The sequence below is a fragment of the Colius striatus genome, chromosome 2 (assembly GCF_028858725.1).
Source record: "Colius striatus isolate bColStr4 chromosome 2, bColStr4.1.hap1, whole genome shotgun sequence".
NCBI lineage: Eukaryota > Metazoa > Chordata > Aves > Coliiformes > Coliidae > Colius > Colius striatus.
In genome coordinates, this window is record NC_084760.1 from 106,176,248 (window position 1) to 106,199,655 (window position 23,408).

Consider the following 23,408-nt stretch of genomic DNA (forward strand, 5'->3'; position numbering starts at 1 on the left):
GAGGGCTTCATTTGGGAATTGTTTTGGAAGTTTACTCTGACTGCCAAAACATTTCCAAAGTTAATCTAGTTTTAGGAAAAATATTTTCCAGTCATTATTCTACATATGCCAAATACGTAATTTATTTAACCTATTTTACAGAGATTTCTTGCTAAATTATTAACATTGCCTTTCAAATGAAGTGTGTGCCATCAGGGCTTACTTAGAAACTGCACATTCCTCCAGTGCTGTTTCAATGTAGCTACTTAAATTTGCAGATATTGAGTAAGTCTGTCAGAAGGTTTTGTATTCACACAAGCGTATTAAGAATTTCAGTATTGAAAATTAAGTGAAAAATAAAAAAATGCTTTAAATCCACATACCTAAAGGAGGATGTATGGCATCCTCTGGTCTCTAGGTTGGTATTTTACTAGGTTACAGGAAGGGCATCAGTGGTATAAAGTTGGTTTGACATTTTCATAAACTCTACTATACAGTTTAAGCACGTGAACAGAATTGCACATGTTGTGACATGAAGGTGAAAGGCAGAAATCCATACTGTTCCCGTGCCAGAAGACATACACATGCAGCTGTGTGTTTCTGGACTGTTTTCTGAGCTTTAATGGAACTTCCTGTAACAGAATTTACCCAGTACAGATTGAGAACAAATGCCCCTTGCCTATGTTTGCCTGAAGCTCACAAAGTCAAACATAATGTCTATCCTTCTGTACTACCAATTAATATGGTGGCCCATTTCCCCCAGTTTTCTCTCAAAATTAATCCTCAATGTATAGAGGCCATCACAGTGTTCTGTGAATCTTCTCCAGCAGGCACCGTTCCCTGCCAACCATTGCCAGTTTTTCTTGTTAAATAGTTCTTCACTCCTGCTCCTTAGGATTTCTGTGAACTCCCTCCCTTGACCAGTTGCCTTTCTTTATGCCCTGGGAGGAGGCAGCTATCTAGTGATCAATTCAACAGATTGTGGATTCTGAAATTTTTGATGAAGAAAATGAATGCCAGTTGGTTATGTTTTAAGGTTAGTATATGACAGTAATTCAGAGTGCTCTTTATTATATTTGATACTCAAGTATCTGTTGCTGTTAGCTGGTTGTTATTGAGGAGCATTAACAAGTGAATGATAATTTTATTTGTTCCCTGCTCAGCCTCATTGCATCACGTTAGCAAACCACAAAACCTGGAAACTAGTACTGTCTCAAAACTAATATAAGGAACAAAAGCAAGCCATCAAGCTGTTTTTGTTGTAATGTATTATTTTTCTTGTAGAACCCTGAACTTCTCACATTTATCGTTAAATATTTTGAGAGCTTGCTTCTGGAATTCTGTAAATGTTGTCCATACCTTTATTCTGGCAGTGCTACATATCAAATTTCTACTTGATGGAAATTAACTTTTAAGTGCTCTAGATTGAGAGTCAGAATACTTCTTGTTTCTTTCTAGATATTCAGACAGGGATTATTGATTATGATGAGCTGGCTTGTTCTGTTTCACATCTTTGATGGTAATTCAACTTGGAAATATTTGTGATTCTTTCTGAAGTACTAAATTAAACACCTGTTTTGCAAAGATGTGCACCATGCAATGGCTTTAAAGAATATATTTTAAACATAATCAAGCAATTTTAATTGATACAAATATTTCTACATATTCTACTGATGCAAAAGTAACCAAGAAATATTCTTCCATATTCAATAATAAGTTGTATCATGACATTAGTGAATAAAATTTATCTAAGTACCATCTAATCAGTATACAATTATGTAAATCAACTGACTGTATGGAAACATAGTTATTTAAAGTATAAATTTATTATTTAAACAAATTGATTAAACTTGAATATACTGAAATACTTTGATTGTAGGAGACAACCAAATTATTTTAGTTTTTTTCCTCATCTCGATAAATAGATAAATTGGTAAATGTATAATAGATAAATAGATAAATGAGTTTCACAGTTTGAACCTGGATTTTTTTTGTGGATGTTCATAAAATGTCATTAAGAAAATACCTATTGGGGACCAGTTTCATCATGCATCACAAATATTTCCAGATTGAATCATTAGAGCAGACAGGAGATAAGAGCAAGCTAGTTTACAGTCCTCGTGGTAGAACAGTGGTAACTGGAGATGCAGGTGGTGTAAGAATTAATCTGGAAGATACCTTTATTCTCTTTATATCTTATTCTTTTTTTATTTAGGTTGGAGAAGACCCTTTAAAATCAAGTCCCACTGTCTCTCTTCAGCCTCCTCCAGACTAAACAGCCCCAATTCCTTCAGCCACACCTCATAAGACTTGTGCTCCAGATCCTTCAACAGCTTCATTGCCTGTCACTGGTCACACTCCAGCACCTCATGTCCTTGTAGTGAAGGGCCCAAAATGAAACACAGTATTTGAGGTGCTGCTTCACCAGTGTCATGTACAGTGAGACAATCACTTCCCTGGTCTTGCTGGCCACACTATTTCTGATACAAGCCAGGATACCATTGGCCTTCTTGGCCATCTGGGCACACTGCTGGCTCATGTTAAACTGTCAGTTGACCAACACTCCCAAGGTCGTTTTCTGCAGGATAGCTTTCCAGTCACCCTGCCCCAAATGCTGTAGGATTGCGCAGAGTTATTGTGGCCCAAGTGCAAGACCCGACACTTGGCCTTGTTGAACCTCATACAACTGGCTTCAGACCATCAGTCCAGCCTGTCCAGGTCCCTCTGTAGAGCCTTCCTACCTCCAAACAGATCAACACTCCTACCCAAGTTGATATTGTCTGCAAACTTACTGAGGATGCAGTCGATCCCCTCATCCAGATCGTTGATAAAGATGTTAAACAGAACAAGCCCCAACACTGGGCACTGGGGAATACCACTGGTGACCAGTCACCAACTGGATTTAACTCCATTCACCACCACTCTTTTTTACCCATCGCAGGGTAGGTCCATCAAAGCCATGGGCAGCCAGATTCTCCAGGAGAATGCTGTGGGAAACAATGTTAAAGACTTAATTAAAGTCTAGGTAGACAATGTCTGCAGCTTTTCCCTCATCCTCTAAGTGGGTCACCTTGTGAGGGGAGATCAGGTCGGTCAAGCAGATTAAGATTTCACCTAGAATACACTGGGTAGGGTACAAAGCTGCTTTCAAGTATGTAAGTAACTTTCATAAGAGTAATCTTTCTTACTGTTTTTTCTATTTGACATTTCAAATAATTGCATGCAGTGTTCACAATTGATACAATATGTTTTAGTAACAGTATCATTGTAATTTTGATGGAAAACTTATTAAGGCAGAGATATAGGGGCTTGCCTAGTTGGTAACCTCCTCTATGAAAAAAATTTACAACAGTTTACATTGAATCAGGTTAGAATGAGTTCCTCTGACTTCTTTGGTGCAGCTGCCTGTTGCTTTAGCTGTGGTTGAGATAATTAATGCTGTTCAAGAGGAGTATGCCCACCTAGTTTGTCCCCTTGGCTGCTATATGACTAGGTGGCTATGGTCTCTGTGCAGTCTGTGGGAAAAATCCTCTATTTTAACTTGAACAGCAAATGATGATTCTGTTTCCCATCTAGTAAGAAATAGTTTTACGAGCTGCTCTGTATGAACAATGAAAGACAAATGAATGGCATTGGTTTCTTAACAAGTGTTAATTAAAGCTTCACAGCTCTTCAGAGTGCTCAGTGGAAAGGGAAACCTTTGTGACATCCTTTCTTCTGCAGGGATTTTGTGGGAAGACCTTTGTGCGGCTTCTGAAACTAAATGTTTCCAAACTTGCAAGCACTTGAGCTTGATTCCAACATACAATTGGATAAGATTTTTTAAAAAATGATTAAAATTTAATTTAATTTAAAGTTTTAATTTAAAAAAAAAGATAAATAAAAATAAATTTGCTCAGCAGTTTAAAATTGAACAAAGTATTCTTCTGGCCAAAAGTTTCAATACAAAAAGAGAATACCTTTCTGTCTTCTTTGCTGTGTTTTTTTTTCTTCAGAAGTTAGGATGAAAGCTGCTGCTGGAGATAAAAATCAGTATTATCATAACTTCATCTGCAAAGCCACAATAATGGCTTTTTTGTTCAGTTGTGGTATTCTTCTGTAATGTTATACATGGGAAATAATTAGAGAAAAAGCATTTTCATCTGCTGCATTAGATGAAGTAGAGATTTTCATTTTTGCAGTGTATGGTTAGGTAAGTGAGCAGTTAGATTCGTGTTTACTTACAACCATGATAATATGCTATAGCATTTTTGGGATGTGTACCTGTTGTGTTTTCTCTGAATCTGCTTCAGTTGTGCTAGTGGGGTTTTTTAATGTTTTTGTTTAGCTGGTTGGTTTGAGATTTTTTTTATTATAATCTTTTTATGATTTGGAAAGTGAGAACCGAAGGAAGTAATTTAAAGCTTTGGAAAACTGGGTTTGAACACCTGAATCACTTTGGAGTCAATAGTATTCACTCAAATGTTCTAAAGAAATTCAAAGTTGAAATGGTTTAATTATTGGTTATAGTCCATAAACTTACATTTAAAACTGCCTCAGAAATAGTGACTAATATGACTAATACCATTTGTAAAAAAAATGGTCTTGGATGAAACGACAAACAGAACTTACATGTGTGTAAGACATACTAGCTGAAACCTTGAGAAATATTAAAGAATACAGTATATTAATGAAGAGCTATCATGACTTTAAAAAATGCATTGTAGATATTGAGATCAGTATCTAGTGAGGATATGTATTAACGTCTATTATTACCTTAAAGATCTCATCCCTCGTTTCCTCTCTTTCATTTGTCTGTCTCTAATGTGACCTTTTCTCCCTCCCTTTGTTTTACACTGTTAAATACAACTCTTTTAGTTGTTCCTTGTAAAAGACTTCCTCTCCGTCTCTCCTTAAAAGGCAGAAGCAGTTTTCCTCATCTATTGCAGGTTGAATGCACTTTCTGTGAATATATGACATAATATTGAATGTTTTCTCAGGAGAGAGTCCTTGCCAGTGTCTTGTGCAAAAGTCTGGGTACTCTTAAGTATTCTGTAGTCTAGTGCAGGTAGGGTGACAGTAGTTGAGAGCAGGTAGACTGTCCCAGCCTGAGGGGGTAACTTTAAGTACAGCACTGTGCTGTATGAACCCTTCTACTTCAATCTCAGAGAGTTGAAGAACCTTTGGTGCTGCTTTTATGTCTTCAGGTGACCATGGCTGTGGTAGATTTACTGCATGTCTGGTGTCTAACAGCCAGTCATTAACATAGTCTGTTCTGCCTAAATTCACCTAATGTCTAATTCTGTTTTCTTTGACAATCTATTTCCATAATTATTCCTGTTTTCAAAGTTTGTTTTTGCATCAATGTTGGGTAGCTTTTTTTTGACCCCTCAAGCTGCATACCAAATCCTTTATGTACTTCAGAGCCATGGGACATTAGCCATAAATGTTGAGGAGCCAAAGAGAAAGTAAGAGCAGCTGCAGTTGCATCTTTTCAGTCTTTTGTGGTTGAAATTTTTTTATCCACCTGCACTAATCTCTTAAGAGTCTTAGGGGTTTTCTTCTAGTTGGGATATGACCTTTAAGTGTCACAGTCCCTAAACTTCTGAATACTGTTCGATACTTGGGATGATCTTACTGAACCTAGCCAATGTAAATGCTCTACATCCCAGAGAGGTTTCAAGGAGGATTGTTCAGAATTTTAATGTTTTAAGTGTTACAGCTTTTTATTCTGTAAATTACTTGGGGCGGTTTTTTTTTTTGCTTGGCAGGTTTTGTTTTTGTTTGCTTTTATGTTTGTTCTTAAATGTTTGGACATCAACAGGCTTGTAGTTTGTTATTTTACAGAATCATAGAATGGTAGGGGTTGGAAAGGACCTAGAGACATCATTTAGTCCAAGCCCCCATTAAAGCAGGTTCACCTTGATCAGGTCACACAGGAATGTGTCCAGGCGGGTTTTGAAACCTCCAGAGGAGACTCCACAACTTCCCTGAGCAGCCTGTGCCAGGGCTCCCTCGCCCTCAAAGGAAAGAAGTTTTTCCTCACAAAGGAAAAAATTTGTACCTTGATTTTTCTGAGTCAACTATGTTTGTTTGCAGATGTTCACAATTTGAAACAAAATTGTAATTAGGTAAGCTCTCTGGTACTGGCAAACTGCTTTTGCACTTCCATTCTAAAGAGAAAAATACACACTACTGAAAACTGTAATTGAAATAAACCACTCTTTATTCTTTGCTGTAATTACCATAATGTAATTCTGAGCACAGGTGGGAATTTTCTAATAATAGAACTTGTTTGGAACAAAAAAGAGAAATTGGCAAGGAATCATGCCAACATTTGTTTCCAAGAGAGTTCTACAATTACTTTAGAAAGTGGTGGTAACAAATCATTTCCCAAATGACAGGGCTTGTTTTGTTTTGTTTTCATTTATGTGTTTGCCTTTTTGAAGCTATTTAAAAATTTCTGTATTTTTAGTGTTATATGCTTTTATTTTATTTCCAAGGGTGCCTCCCAAACATCTTTTTTGTCCATCCTCACTGCTGACCCACATAAATACAGGTTTGTTAATTGATTGGCATGTGTGCCATTAATACAAATTACTTGCTATGCTACATAACAGACACACATAGACCTTGAGAGACTCCTGATTGGTCACCATATTCACAGCTCTACTGAAATAGTTCCTTAGCTCCAGTGTACACAATATTAGTTCGTATGAAGCCACTTACTGAGCCTCTACTAAACAACCGACACTTCCAGAGATCACTGTAATCTGTAAATTTTACAGTAAATATGCCATCTTCTGGGGTAATTTGGTGTCTTCTGTGAAGTAATATTATTTCCCATTTGTTCCCACTAAACAGATAAGACCTTGAGGAATGAAAACTTAGTCTTTGCTGTACTTTTAGTTGATTTTACTGCAAATTTTATTCTTGTGTGTGAATATATAAACACTCTTAATATTGATATTATGCCCACAGCAGATGTGGGCAGTTGTAGGCTCTGTGGAAGGACACACAGCTCTTCAATGACTTTCTTCTATTCCTCAGGCAAATTTGGCCTTAGGTAGTATCTTGGTTTTTTTTTCAGAAGATGACATTGGCCAGAATGATTCCCTTTTTGATTTTTTTTCCTGAATATTTCACAATCTAAGGATTTATTTTTTGAAGAGAAAAGCAGTATTTGAGCATTTGCAGTTTCTTTTTTGCTGCCTTTGCATCATCATAGGTTTTTGTTTGGCCTCTCACTCCCCATTTCTGTGTTATATATAATCTCAGCAGTTGGTCCTTGAATTGGTCAGGCAGTTGGACTAGATAATCACTGCAGGGCCCTTCCAACCAAAAATATGCTATGCTATACTGTTCTTTTTCTATTCTCACCTTCTGAGATGTAGTCCTTTGGTTTTGTGTTGTGTCTTGTTCACCGTTTGTTTTCTAAATCATATTATCTCAATGAAAAAAAAAGATAGCAGTAGTTTTACAATTAAAAAAATGGTTTTTGTTTACCTGCAAGTTTTATTCATGTATTACGTCTTGCAGGCCACTGCAAAAGATTCATCTATAGGGTGATTACAGCAAGCTCTGAGCTCTTGTCAGTTTCAGTGGGAGGTCTCCTATGAAGCTGATATTGAGCACGTATGAGCAATATGGGTCCTAATTTCTTTATCTGCAGTACCTTCTTTTGAGTTTTTCTTGGATTCCTGTGTGAAGAGGAGAGATTATAAGAAATTTAAAAGGCTGGTTTAATCTTTCATTTATTTTAGGATCTTGACAGTGCTAAAATAGGGAGACAGAGTTTGGAGATTGAGATCAGAAACCTCCAAGATAAACTGACTGATAACCAGAAAGCTTTGGATGCTTCAAAGCAGGAACTGCACAATCTGAAGAAATCTTCCAGTGAACTGGATGGAAGTTTGAAAAGCAGCAGAGAGGAGACCAGGACTGCTCAGAGCTCTTTAGTGGCTTTTAAAGAACAAATTGCTACCCTGCTCAGTGGTGGATCTGCAATAGTCAAACCTTCTGAGAAGGCCATTTTGGAGAGGATCCAAGAAATAAATTGCAAGGAGGAGAGTGAAGAAATAGTAAGTCAACAAACTTGGACTGCACTCGCCCAATGTAGTGTATTCATTCTTTTTGGATCCTTTTTCATTTTATTCATCTGTCACAGTGTTTGTTCCTTCTGCTTAAATTTTAAAATGTGAAACTTATAATTTTGTGGTGTATTGATTTGAGATAACGAGTGTAGGAAGAGATTATAAATGAAATTAATAATATATGCTGCTAACAAGAAGAGACATGGAATGGTTTTTCACTTAAGACATTCAAGTTTGGTTTCTGTGCATGACAGCTTAGCGTACATCAAAAGAAGCTGCGTGGTCACTGTGATTTAGAGGAACATGTGAACAAGTATGGATTTGCTGCTACAATTGTGACTTCAAGGATTGACATGTTTCTCAGCATGCAACTAGGCAACTTCCTTCCAATCCTTAAAACCTGCCCCTAAAAAGAAGTATTTCTACACTTACATTTAAACATTGTTGAAACTGTAACTATTCACTATTCAGGAGAAAAGCAACAGGAAGGCAGATGGATATTCTAATGCTCTGGCTCAAAGGGTTTTGACTAGTAGTATTTGCAGAGGTGTGTTTGAATGTACAGGTAGAGAAGGGATGTCTCAGGAGCAAGGCATACAGAATACAATCTGCCCAGTGTTACTGTCATGACACTGCACTGAAGTTTCTCAGTTGCTTACACAGGCATATGTTAATTTTATCAGTGAGATCTATTATTTAACTAAAAGTCACACACTAAATTAAAAGATGTTTTCACTGAGACACTGAAAATCTTCTGTGTCCTTGCAGGATTTTAAGATTCTAGCATCTCCTGTGTGATGTGATAGTTTGTTAGCAAATGCTTTTGTCTTCTGTCCAAGATTGGCAACAGCTCTTGAAAATAGCCCTAAGCATTTTGATTAAATATTTAAAAAACAAAACAAAATGTCTCTCTTACACCTTAGTTTGACAGCCAGTAGAGCTATTTCAACCAAAAAAATCTTTGTGAAAATTACCGACCTTTGAAAGTGATCCACCAATATGGAAACAACTTTTTAACATAGAAGCTTCTTGCAGGTTTTTTTGTCATGGAGGGTTCTTTCCATAGTCAAAGTGCTTTTGAATTGAAATATAATGAGAATTTTACGTGCATGTGTGATTGCACTATTTGGTGTTTTGGCATACAGTACACTGTTCAGATGTTGATTATTTTGAGAATTGCTGAGAAGCGGGAATTTCATTTGACTGGTGGCTATTGAGTAAAAAGGGTTTGCTTCTGGGAATGCTTTCAGGTCACTTGCTGTTTTTGTAAGGTTCATTTATGCCTGTTTGAGTACTACATTGAGCAGCTGTTAATCTCCTTGTGGTTATACTACCGTATGTGCACACTGTGTGCTACTTCTCATTGCTCCTGATTTTATTCCTTAAAATTAGTTTTACATGCTGGGTTGCTCACTTGATCATCCTGCAGACAAGTTATATCGAGGAGGATTAGAACTTGGTCTTTATTTTGTTGCTGATAGAAACTTTTCCATCTGCTTGAGAGGGATGTGACTGGTTCTCCAAGTAACAGCATTGATTTGAGAAGTCATGTTCTGTTAGAGACTACAGTAAAATAGGCAACTATTCTTTTTCTAAACAGCTGTGTTCTTATTTTAGAGGTATGCTCAGAAAAGCAGGGATTTTTCCATAACAGTGTTAAAATTCATTTATCTGAGTGCTGTTCTCTAACTTGTCTCTCCCCCAGAAAGACCTGTTGACATTTGCAATGAAAATAACTGTTTTTTTGGGGGAATGGATCTGAGGACATAAACAGATTTGGTTTTCAGCATTATTGCTATCAAAGCTAAAATGAAGCCTATATTATTAATACAAAGCAGGTATATCATGGTTTAGGCATATTTAAGAAGAAAGGACTATGATCAGCTGTAAGTACCAAGGGCCTTTGGAATCCCCTAAGGACAGGTGGAGGGGGCTCAATTGCCACTTAAAGTCCCCAGCAAAGCAGACAAGACTGCTCAACTTAGGGAAAAAACCAAAAATTAATTTAATCCAACACCAACCAGAAAAATAAAAACCCAGAATATAACAAACAGAAAACAACTGGAGTTGCACAATGATGAAGAACACAACCAGCCCTTTAAGACCACCTTCTCCCTAGCACTTCCCTCTTCCCAAGTTCAGAGCCCTGATCCTGGTGTCTTTATCTTCTCCCTTCCCTGAAAAGTGCAGGGGGGCAGGGAATGGGGGTTTCAGTCAGTCCTTTCCTAATGACTCCTGCCTCTTGTCTCTCCTTATGGCAGGTGGGCTCTTCGCTGGTCCTCCCTGCACCAGCATGAGGTTCCTCACAGCCAGGCAGCTCTGCATGAGCCACTCCAACGTGAATTCATCCTAAGGGCTGCAGCTCCTCTCTGCCTCCAGCACGGCCTGTGCCATGGCTGCCTCCTCATACAGTCTCCTGCCTGTCCAGGCACACTCACATGGAGCTGCTGGTGGCTCTCAGTCCTGCCATTGCCCTCCACGAGTTGCAGGGCCACAGCCTGCATTCTCACCAGGGCTGCAGGAGGGTTTCAGTCCAGTGCTCCTCTTTCCTTCCTCCTTAGACTGTGGGATCCACACGGTTACCACTTTCATCACTCCTACACCTCCTCTTCCAGCTCAGATTTCCCTTCTTAACTAATGAGGCACCAGATTAATCTGGCTGGGCTGGAGGTGGGTCAACTTCAGAGCTGGGGGTTGTTTTGAGAACTGCTTACTGGGATCAGCACTGCAGCCCCCTCCCCCTGTTACAAGGCAAAAAGTGGCTCCACAGAAACCCATGACAAGGTATCAACTCCAATCTGATGCTGGCTAAATCTGTGCTTTGGAACTAAGATGCTGGTCTTACAGTTGCCAGCTTTTGTTAGTTTATTTTTATATAGTAGAGGAGCTATGTCAGGTATGTGTAGTGTAGCATCCCACCTCAGCTAGAAAATACAGCAATGACTTGCCATACTTCTAGCAATACTCTCCCAAAATGCCAGTCCTTTCTAGAAAAAAAAAAAAAAAGTGGCTTAATTTCCTGAACCATAAATATTAGCTTTAAATTTAATATTGCTTGTTGAATTTGGTCAGTGTAGTTGAATGACGAAGTTTTGGGGATTATTGTATTTGCCAAATATGTTAAGTGATGAAGCTTAAATGGCTCATTTGGAAAAAAGAATATTTACATGGCCTCAGAGGGAATTAAAGCAGTGCTGGCATCTATTGTTGGAAGAGTGTCTTCATTAAGATTAAGAGATTCGAAATAACTAAGCTAAATTGCTGAAATTTTACATCTGTGACTGTTTCTAATAGAATACAGACTTTGTCATCAGAAAGTTGTTTTGCTATGAACTGCTTTTCTTTCTGTAAATCAGAATTTAAAAAAATCACATTTTCTAATATTCCATTTCTAAGGAATATGCTTGTTGATATATATGTCAATCCAATTTCTGTTTTGTCTCTGGGTGAATTTCCTTCCAGGATTTGGATATAACATCAGTGTTAGGATATGTGCACTTTACTATCAGCCAAACATGAAAAAGATTGTCTTCAGTTAGGATTTTTTATAGACCTTTCAGTAAACTGTCCAGACCTAAGTAAAAGACTCACAAAAGTGAGTTGTTAAACTTCTTGCCAGGGCAAACCAGCCTGTAGTGTTGCTGGTGCCCAAGATAGCTTGTTGCAAAACAGACTGTTTTGTGGCTCCAATGCCAGGACTTCTAGGGATTAGAATCCAGCAGCTGGGTGCCTTGCTGCTGGAAATGAAAAATGTGCTAATGAGTGTGCTAATATATAACAGGAGGAGAGTTGCAGTTAAGTCTTTCCTTTCCCTAAGTGAAGATCATTTCATTTCTGTCAGGATATTTCTGGAAGCAAATTGCTTTTGCAGACTGCTTTAGTGGGATCAGGAAAAGGCATTGCAAGAAACTGGGAGAAAGAGGGCCTTCCATGTTTAATTTCCTCTGAGACTCAGTTACCTGTACCTACCTACCTGCTGCATGTATTTTCTAAATCACTTATCTGTTTTTTCCACTCATCCTTAATTAGACTAGCGATTTTATTTTCTTATTTTAAAAAATGTTGGTTGTCTGACAGATGGTGCTGGTTTGCAAACATCTTTGACAAGTTTGTGTCTAAATTAGTTTGTATTAATTTTTGTTAGTCAGTTGCCTCATCTTAAATATGGTTTCTGCTGTTCACTTTTAAATGTCTCACATATCACCCCTTCTGCCATTTTCTCCTGGGGGTTACAGAAAATTTTTTTTTTCTTGTCATTTTAAATGCATCTATTTTAAAGACAGATATTTTAGCATCTTATTAATGATTTGAGGATACATATTTTGTATCTTTCTATCATTTCCACACCCACCTGACCCCATATGTTTTCTTGGTTTCCTTGCTGCCTAGATATCTCGGCTCAAGACCCAAATATCTAAACTGACTGAAGCTTTGGAAAATCAGACCAGATTGTATGAAGCAGCTCTGGAGAGGGGCAGAAAAGCTGAAAAATGTTCTGAAACTTTCCAGGATCAGCTGAAACACTTGGAAGAGGAATTATTGTCTCTAGATCTGATGAAGGATGGATTGAAGCTTGAGAAACAAAAAGTAGTTCCATGCATTATATTATTTTGCGTAAAAGGGACTAAAGACAGAAATGCAGCTAATCGTACAGCATTGATCAGCTGCAGTAGTACAGTACTGCAAGTTCAAAGCCCATTTATGTGGAACTCCCTCCCCTCAAAATGGATTAAAAGAAGTCTCTCTAAATACATTAGAGGCTTCTTTGATATCAAAGCTTTCTCTGATCTTTCCATCTTTCCCTGGTAAATCATCTGCTCTACAGTCACACAAGGTCTTGCAGTCCTTGATTCTTATATATCCTTAGACTATCAAGGCTACCAAGATTTTTTAATTAATTGTATGAATGAACACACTGTTAGCCTAGAACACATCCCCATACTAAGTGTTTGAAAAATGACATAGTATCTGGAAAGCTAAACCAACTATCCAATACAGTTAAGAGAGACAAAGTTATGGCATCTTACCAGGCCAAGATCAGTGCTTAGAAAGTTGAATTTGGAAAGAATCAGCAACTTGTTGCTGACTGTTTTGCATTAGTCTATGGTTCAATAACTTTTATGAATGAAGCATCCACCACATTGGGAGCAAATCAGAAAATGGAGCTGTTCCTTCCCCTCTGCTTCCTCTGTGAAGAGGATGTGGCTCTAGATTCTTAATTTCTTTCTAGATTTTTCTGCAATGAAAAGATTTTGTTGTGATCTTTTTTTTCTGCTAATGAACAACTTTGGTGATTGCTGCTGCTGTTTTTAACTTTTTGAACCAGAAGTGTCATGAAACAAACAGAGATTCTCGCTATGTTTTATCACCTATGGCTCAAGCAACAGCTGTGGAACTGATTGGTTTTGTTTTGTTCTGTTTATTTTTTTCCTTGTTTTCTTTGCAAAGATTATGGCCTTCAAGAGAAGTAAGAAAAAACTAAAGCATAGATGGAGCCCTGGCACAGGCTGACCAGGGAGAGTGTAGAGACTCCTTCCTTGGAAGTCTTTAAGACCCACCTGGACACATTCCTATGTGACCTGATCTAGGTGGACCTGTTTCTGCAGGGTGGTTGGATTAGGTGATCGCTAAAGGTCCCTTCCAACCCCTACCATTCTATGACTCTATGATAAGTAGAGCTTTGGTTTTTGCAACAGAAGCTAACTGAGACCAGGGAACTAATGCAAATTTTAAAATTAACAGGACAAGACAAAAGAACTAAAAACCAGATTAAGTAATATTTGATGTCTGTATGTGTTCACATCAGCAAACCAGATGGATATGCAGTCAAAATAATCTTTAAATTAATTTGTAAACTAATAACGGTTATCTCTAAATCTTACTCTTTCAAAGAAGGGAGAAAGACTGATCATGTTAACATTCCTATGTCTCCTCAAATTACATCATATCTCATCCATGGTAGCAGTTTATCTGTTTTAGAGCTCACAGAAGGGGTAAACGTAGTATTTGCAATTAGTTGAGATGTAGATGTCCTTTGTAACTTTTTCCTGCTAGTGCATGGTCACGTAAAGCAGCAGAGCCACAGAGAGGAACTGGAGTCAGAAGCAGACATACGTACCTAATGCTGTTCTTACTGCAGCAAAGAACAATTTGATCTTGCTAAGGTGACATATACAGTAGGTCCAGGGATTTATAAACAAAAGAAATGTTGACTAAAGAAGGATAAATGGGGAATTTTCAGTTGTGTCAAGAGTATGTGTTATAAACATACTCTTTCAGTACATTATTTCTTGTTGATAGTGGACTTGGCTATATCTAGTTGGTTGCCTGTGTAGGGGGAATTGCTCTTAAATTGTACTTCATAACTTTTAAGGAAGTTTTATTATTGTTTTACTCCCTTTTCCACATCTTGTCTTAGTACATGAAATTTCTGGAGCAACTTAATGAGAAGATGAAGCTGGATAACCTAGCAGCAGAAGTTGGATTTGATATGAACGTGAATGCAATTCTAGCCCGAGTAGAGCAGTTAGTGAAACTTGAAGGTGATGCAGTGATTGAAAACAAGACTATGGCATATAGCCTAAGAAGGAAGGTAGGTGAAAAAGGCATACTATTACTGTTTGTTTCAAAGATAAACACTGTTATGGCTGTATTTCTATAGTGACTTGCTAGAGACTGCAGATTAGAGCTTCATATATGTGCAAAGAATTTCAAAGATATCCATTACATAAAAAGAAGATAATGAACGTTTGCAAGCTATGCAAACAGACTGCATAGGAAAACAACTAAAACCACGAGTCAGTTAAATATATGATGCTGCATTTCCCAACTTCCTAAATAAATGTTTGCAATTATGCATATCTATGTGTATATACATCTATTTTGTAATACACATATATTACACAGGTAATTTTGGCATTTAAATCTAAAAGGATCTGCTGGGAATAGGGACATTTTACATAAGTTTCTCTAGAAACTAGTGGGACATTGGTTGTACATCACCAAATATTTCAATGTTTCCAATAAGGACCATGCTCCTTTAGGACCAAATCTGTTAAAAATTGGTCAGACACTCCTCTGTCATCCTGTTATGACACAGTGAAATCTTCTTGTTTTAGACATACTAGAATGATTTAGAGCTTAGAATTAGGTCTATTTAAGGTATAAAGCAACAATATTTTTTTCTGTAGGCAACTTCCCTCTGTCAGGGAGTATGTATGTTAATACTCCTTAGACATTCCAAAGTAAAGCCTGACAGCTCAGCTCAGATAAACTGAAAACATGTAGCTCTGAGTACCAAAACAGGACCTTGTATAGAAGCAGTGGATGGAAGCTTTCTTATTTCTATATGTTGGTTCTCCTTGTACTCTAGCTTTAATTAACTGGTTAAAAATGGAAATATTTTAAGCTGCCACCACTGAAACCACCATCTCCTTAATTAATCTTTCTTACTTTTTGCATTCAACTAGTGTTTTATACTTCAGACAATTTCAGATGTTATGAAAGAAGCACAAGTATTTATGTTCAAATAGGGTGCAGTCCATATGTAAATTCATTCTAAAAGGTAGTGAACAAATTCAAGGATGGAGAAGCACAATGGTTTGGTAATGTAAGAGGTGTCAAGTTAGTTGTGGATATAATTGCTTCATAGAGTTTTCAAGAGAGGAGTAAGAGTTCAGATTAAATATGCAACATGGGGATTAAATTTGCAAAACAATCTGTGTGTACCATTGTCCTTCGCATATATTTTTTCAAATATCCTTGTGCTTGGAAAACTAGTTGAAGACTCAGAAAGAAAAACTTGAAAGCAAAGAGCTGCACATGAACCTTCTGCGGCAGAAAATAACCCAGCTGGAAGAAGAGAAGCAAGTAAGGAGTGCCTTAGCTATGGAGAGGGATGAGGCCAATCTCACTGTCAGAAAGTTACATAAGATGATAGAGAGGTTACAAAAGCAGCTTGATCTGGCAAGGGAAATGAATACCGATCTCAAAGCCAAGCTGTCTGAAACCAATGAACTTAAGGTGAGTTAAAAGGTTACATTTGTGCTTCTATCTATTTTTCTATTCCTGTTGGATACAACTGGAGTTAATTTACAGTAAATGTGTTCATGGAGATCTGCTCAAATCCGTCTAGGCGGGGAAAGCAAAAATATTATTACAATGTTTGGGATATTTTGCAATTTGCCTTGATACACTAAGTAGTGTCTGTAAAGCACAATGTAAATTTTCAGGTTACTGTAAGAAACATATGATATGTGCATCTCTTTTTTTCCTGGTGATATGGCTATAATCTTATATTTTTCCATACGTGTCTCCAAGAATATCTAGTCTTGATAGGTATTGGAGAGATAAAAAAGGAGTTGTTCTACATAAAATAGGTAAATGTTATATTTTCATTGTTCCCATGTTTTATTACATAGCAGCAATAACAAATTACCTGCTTTAACTCAGGTGAATACAAGTAGTTTGTAGGCATTAATAGCTTGACGCCACTGGAAGAATGGAAGATTGATTTTATGTGAGCTCGTGTCTTGTGGCTGGAGCAAGATAGATAAGTAGGTGCATGTTTCAGCTGCATGGGTTTTAGCGGCAAAGCATTTGACAACTATTTTTCATACTGTTTTTCCAGGGGCTAGCAGTGAGTGAGCTCTCACTGTGGGTTTTTGTCTGTCCAGTTACCTTTTTCCACCTGTAGAGAATTAACAGTCTTTGAAACAAAAATCTGTTTGTTAAATGAGTTGAAATTGGATGATCTCCTTTAATAACTTTTCAGTTCACATATACATGTGATTTCACCAAGAACCCACAAGAAACCACGTTAAAGTGCTTATTCATGATTATGCCTGATATTTGTATCATTTATTTGTGTCAGATGAAAAAAAACGTGACAAATTTAGCATGCCTTTTTGCTATTGCAGATCAAAACTTTGGAGCAGAACAGAACAATAGAGGAACTGAATAAGTCTCAAGGCAAATTGGAAAGAATGAAAGAAAAGGCTGAGAAACAACTTAGCTCTGTCAAATCAGAACTTCTTTTAAAGGAGCGTAAAGCTACTGATGATAAAGAAAAAACCAAAAATATGTTAGAAGCAGTTACCAGTGAGTTGAAGATGCTTAAAACAACCCTTGCAGAATTAGCAAAAAGAGAGAGACAGGTAGGTATATAGGTATTTGATAAGTGTTAGCTGTGATTTGGTGGACAAAGTAATAATAATAGCATACTCTCCTGTATCTTAACAGTTTACATAGTTAAAATCTGTCCTTAAAAATAAAGCTACTGTTGCTAAACCATAGAATTTGTTCTAAACTCTCTAATTAATTAATGTGAGTCTTTTTCCTGACTTCTCCCAAACCATTACCCAAGGAGAACTCCTTCTTCATCCCCAACTCTGTGTAGTTCTTCACCTGCTTTGGACTCACTTGTTCTTGCTTCTCAGGGAAGATGAAGATGACCAGACTTCTCTTACTGTCTTTAAAAGGGAGGGAATGTAGATATTAAATACTTCTCTGAGCATGCGTGTATATGCCTAATCCGAATATAAGTACAGCCATGTCATCTATGTGTCATCTGTCCATAGTGGGATTTACTCTGTCTGTGGAGTAAACAGAAAACTGTTCTGACTTCATATATCATTATTGCATATTTCTGAATATAAATATCAGCATAGCTGAACTTCAATAAGACTGTGTAAATGGTATGCATACTGACTGATGACAAAAGGATGGTCACAGTATATGACCACGTTAGTCAACTCTGGATTAAAGTCTGAATATATTTTATTTGTATATCAATTAAACTAATGTCCTTATTCACAGCAGTGCTCGGTGTAAGTATATAAATGTGAGTGTTTTGATTGAGTTTGATAGTTTTGTTATAAGGATTTTCTCCAGTCTTAGTTTCTTTTTTTCTTTCTTCTTAGTTCGCTTTTCTGTTGGAATAAGATCCATTTTACTTTCCTGCAACTACAACATGAAACAAAATGTGGAGTTTGATTTTTACTTCTATTTCTCCCTCCTAATATCTTGAGTTAATGCTGTAAATTGCATTCATTTCCTCTTACTTCAAATTACTTTACTCAGTGGAGGGATGGTGTAAAGAAAATTTATCAGGAGTGCCTGCCTTTAATTTTGAGTTTTTAGTGATGTTTGTATTTTATTCTTTCCCCTTTTTCCTTCAAATTGTGAATATCTTAGAGTTATTAGCTGCTGTTGAAGAAAGCCTTAAATAGATAGTTGAGGGGACTTCTATTAACTCTGTTACACTGTTTTTAAAGCTAAAATCCATTTCTTATCTAATTTCTTTCATAGATATTGTGTTTTAGTGAAGGATTTTTAAAGTTGTTCATGATGTGCTTATATCACTGTATACACTTCAGGGTATAAACATGGATCTTACTCCACATGAGACGTGATAGGTTTCTAAGTATCATCAAACATATATCATCCATTGCTTTTGTTTGGAGTTCTTGAAATCCCGATTATGTTCTTTTGTATCCAAGAGTAATGGTTCTCTTTGACAGTTAATCTGAAGAATTTCTTTTTATCATCAATGGTTTTCCTGCATTTTCACTGAACTACAGCCTAGTCATTACTATTCTTCACATGCCACAATATGTCTAAAAAGTAACTTTTTGTCTATGTGTTATTCTATTAAAGTGGAAAAAAAATCCTCAATTTCAAATTAACATAACTGAATGTCTTAAAGCTTTTCTCAAAGGGCTCTATATGCTTTCTAGTTTAGATTATTTGCTATTGAAAGTTATTATATTCTTAACAGATTTATTGTTCATTCAGTATAGCTACGATCTGCTTTTCCCATCAGAAATAAAAAGTGAGATGATTGTGTAGGTGTTTCAGTTTGTATTCATTTCCCTCTGGCAAAATCCTGCCAGATCAATAATCTACATCAGTGCATAAAAGTTAATTTCATTGCATTTGATACATGGTTGTAGTGCAATTTGATTAACTCACATTTCCTGTAATTAAGTTGAACAGCTTGCAGTATCAAAAGATATCAGAACAAGAAATTTGATATGAAGTACAGACACTAATGTTCTCTTAGAGTATAGATTGAATGTGTTGTATAGTTGTCTTGTGGGGATTTAATTAATCCAAAGACTAGATCTTTGCAGAGAGCTGCCTTGATCTTTTAACATACAATCCATATGGAAACAAATTCTAGCTCTGCTGCCTGCTCATTCTGTCTATGATCCAGATGTTTAAAAAAATCGTTAGCTTTTGCTAAATTGCTCTTGCCTAGCACACTGGCAAAGCCTGACATTGGTGAGCTTCTAACTTGTTGAAGAGAATATTTGGGAACTTGGGTACTTTTGGTCTTACATTGTTCCAACATTTTATTGAAGACATTACACTGCCTCAGTGAGACATAGCTAGGACTGAATTCTGAAATTCTTCTGCCCTATGCTGTCTTAGTTCCCATATTTGTTATTCTGAACTGATTGCAGCTCCTTAGGATTTGTACTGGAATGAAATAGTCTTTGACAAAGTCTTGGAACCGAGAGCTTTTCTTCAGGGTTTTTGGTACCCACCTCACAAATGTTGTAACTGCTTTAGAGTTCTGCACAGTATTCTTGGTTCAGATACCTATTTCAGTGCTTTTATCTCTGTTGCAGCAGTACATTTATCTCTTTCTTACCATTTGCTGTCAGCATGATGGTGGAGTGAGGGATGCTGTAACACCGGAGTACGAGCCCAGCTTCTTGGTAGTTTTAATGTTTCTATGACATTTTGAGTCTCTGTTGTGCTTGGGAATGGGGATTTTTACATTTAAACAGGCATATTCCCTCAGATGGAGACGCTTATCTCTATTAACTCCTTGTTGATGATGAGTGGCAATTAGGCATTGGTTATTTGGATTCTGCAATGCATTGTCTATCAAAGAAGCATTGAAGCTTGAGTTATGGTGATCCATATTGTGAATTGAGAAGAGTAAATTTGCATTCATGTTCATGATCTTAAGTTTTGATATAGATGCTGATGGGGTCACTAGTGATGACAATTACTTGTGGATGTCCATTTGGAACTGCAGAGACAAAGCTGTTTTCTTCAATTATGTTTCCAAATACCTTTCCTATAATATCTTTTCAGCAGCTATGCACAGAAGAAAAATTAGTGTTTCTCAGTTTACATCTTGAATTTTGACTGCATCCTAATTACAAATCAAAATCAGACTTAAGGATGCGCCAAACCTCCACCTGTCTTCCTACCTTCCTTTTTTTTCTGCTGTGGTTTCTCCAAGAAAGTTCAGGATGGAGGGGAGCAGTGGTGGGCAGTGGTCAGAACCAGCACCTTAGCCTGTGCTGTGGAATGTACCCAGCAGAACTTCCAGATATCTCTATAGTCTTCAGCCAGCTAACTCAAGTACAACTCCTCTTCCCGCCCCTCAGTTTTTTGCCGTTGAATAGGCAGGGAAGATGAAGGATACTAAAGAACACTGTGTTTTGTGTTCAAGATCCTTAGCACTTCAGCTGTTTATGTGTTATGTTATTTGAGGTATGCCCCAAAAAAGCTATTTCTATCCTCTTCAGCTCTCTATATTGAGCTACAACAGAAATTGCTTTGTTTATTCTACACTCATATGTACACGCACATATGTATATGTTTTTTCCAGGCATCTCCTTTGCTTGGTATTTAATTTACTAATAATTCCTTTCTGTTTGCTCCTGCAGCTGGCAGATTTCCGAGAGGTGGTCTCACGGATGCTGGGCCTCAATATTGCCAGCCTGGCTCTTCCTGACTATGAAATCATTACACGTCTTGAAGGGTTGATTCACACTCATCAGCACCACTGTTTCCCCTGTGTCTGCCTCAAAGACATGGCAAGGGCACCAGAAGAACATTCACAAAGAAACATACAGCTTCTTCACTGAAACACATGTTTTGTAAGGAGATAGAGCAAAGTAAAATTTTCTGCTGTGCTTCATTATCTACTAGACATGCATAGAAAACAGATGTTTATTTCTGTTCCCTACTTTACAGATACCAGCTTGGGCTGATTTTTAGTGTTTCAGTAGGGAGACTGAGCCAAATGGGTAAAGCCAGAGGCCTAGAGACAGCAAACAGAAAATCCCTGGGCAGCATCATGCTTCAGTTATTAATTATAGGCAATTATGTGAACAATGTATAGCCCTCCACTTTCATTGCAGAGATGCTGAAGGCAAGGGCCAACAAAAGTCAATTCAGTTTTGGGATGTACTTCCTAATGAATCTCAGCTTCAGTGACATTCCTTGTGCTTTACCTGTGGGTGAGAGGGATGAACTAAAGTGAGGGTTGTCTCGCTGTTCCTCTTGCAAAATGGGACCTCTCTCTGCATTTTTATACTGAAGAACTTCTAGACAGAAGACTGTCACGATTTTGGAACAAGGGAATTTTTTAAAAAATTCTGTTGTTTTCCTTAGTTTGTTCTTGTGCCAAAACAAAATGTTATACTTTTTCAGCAAAGGCTCATTCACAAGGTCCAGTTACGTGCTTGATGTAGATGTATTTGGTAAAACTGCATATTGCCCATGTCACGATGCCTTGAAAATTTTTCTTCTAGCTGCTGTATTAGTTGGGCAATAAGTGGGAGTTCTTCTGAGTTAGTAAAAAGTTATTTTAAAATCCTTATCTGCTACAGAATATAATTGAATTACTAAAGTCTTTGTTTTCTGAAAAGCAATGATGAGGTGTCCAGAGCTACCTATTAATCAGAAAAGCTGCTTATCTGTTACCCTTTCTGGGTGTTGTTAAATGTCATGATTTTTAAAAGAAATTTGAAGAATAAATTTGCCTTCCTAGCAGGCTCAAATGTGATTCTGTGGTTTTAGTTGTCTCTTCCCATTACGTATTTTGTATGGATATTTAGAACAGTAAAGAAGACTTAACTATGTCTAACCAATTGTGGACTTTCTACAATATCTCAGCAAATGATAACCCACTCACCAAAACTGAGCACACTATTTGAAGAAAAATTAAACTTTTTAAGTAAGTGTGGTAATTTTGGTATCTGGCTAGGGACTCAAAGCATGATAAATTGCTTTTATTCTACTTGCCTCTGAAGAATCACTTTTCAGTGTCTTGTTGGTAAAGAAACCCCAAGGTCCTACAAAATCAGTCGTTTGAGGAGTAATGGTAAATGAGATGTTCTTATGGTCCTGTGGCTACCTGGATTAAGAACCATTTCCTTTCTCATTTTATAATGTAACTTTGATTTTCAGTTGAAGTTGAATAAATGGAATAAAGGAAAAAATTAATACTAGATAATGTAGGCCTAAACTTAAGAAAGCACCATGATTTTAAAGTAAAGATTGAAATGCAAATATTTTTTGGCATGATATGTTAATTGGGAATTTAAAGGGTGGAAAAGGATGTAATAAATTTCTGACTCTTGAAGAGAGAATACAAGTAGTTTCAAGTTGTGTTTTGCTGGTTCTATAGGCACTTCTGTGTAAGTTATTACTAAACAAAGCCTGCTTGCTTTATTCACAGTAATAAATGTTATACCAAGAATATTGTACCATATTTTGCAAGTTAAATAAATTGCTTTACAAAGTTAGTTCCACTTAACCCTGATCATACATTCATAAATAAGAAATAGTCCCTGAGAGTGCCAGTCGTAAAGTAATTATGTATGTTTGGCCATATTTTATGGCTGTAAGATGATTTCCTGATGTCTGCCGGGAGATTTAAAATCTCCTACCATACTCAGCAGTTCTGTATCCTGCCTCCCTGTGACCAGGCACTAGCAGTAAAGTTCCAGCCCCACAGAAACCACCAGCAAAGTTCTCCAAATTATGTCTGAGGAGGCAGGTTTTCACCTAAAGTTTGTAGCAAAAACTTGATTACTCTCTTGTGTGTTAAAGCAACAGAAACTAAAATAGGTTGGTTTTTTTTTACATAGTGGAGCTGCACTTTTAAAAGATGTTAATGCTAATGTTTGTCAAGGAATGTTACCTCTTAGCTGACTATTTATATTTCCTATATTTGCTTTTCTTTTGGAAGAGCACTGACATCTTTGTTCATTTAACCAAAGCAAATATAGAGAAAAAGTAAAGAAGTAATTTGACATGAACAAAGTTCAGGTGATTTTTGGCCCGTGTAATCTAGTTAACCCCTGAACAAAGTTTAAACTGACTTGCAATTTTTTTTAAGGTTTGTTTCATACAACGTTGAACTTAGCCTTCTTTTTGGAAAAAAATACATTGGAAGAGGCTATACACAAAGAAAACTTCATTATCTCAGGTAGCCAGTGTTAAACAAAGGCAAAACTCAGGAAATAAAATGTTGCAATTGTAGATATTGAAATGAAATAATCTACATGCTATAAACGTTGTAATAATATAATCACGATGCAAATA

The 23,408-nt window shown here is 36.9% G+C and overlaps 1 protein-coding gene across 3 annotated transcripts in view; it reads left to right on the forward strand.

The window, feature by feature from the left end:
- The window catches only part of LOC104551674 (coiled-coil domain-containing protein 170), a 55,381-nt gene extending 33,112 nt beyond the window's left edge, over positions 1-22,269 (forward strand). For 2 of the 3 annotated variants that reach the window (XM_061988987.1, XM_061988989.1), the window contains exons 10-16: positions 875-1,015; positions 7,722-8,039; positions 12,441-12,638; positions 14,470-14,643; positions 15,831-16,073; positions 16,970-17,206; positions 20,741-22,269. In XM_061988987.1, the coding sequence (XP_061844971.1) occupies positions 875-1,015; positions 7,722-8,039; positions 12,441-12,638; positions 14,470-14,643; positions 15,831-16,073; positions 16,970-17,206; positions 20,741-20,941 (1,512 nt within the window). In that variant the 3' untranslated portion in view covers positions 20,942-22,269. The remainder of the gene's footprint in view (positions 1-874; positions 1,016-7,721; positions 8,040-12,440; positions 12,639-14,469; positions 14,644-15,830; positions 16,074-16,969; positions 17,207-20,740) is intronic. The other variant, XM_061988988.1, reaches the window with a different exon arrangement.
- The last annotated feature ends 1,139 nt before the right edge of the window (positions 22,270-23,408 follow it).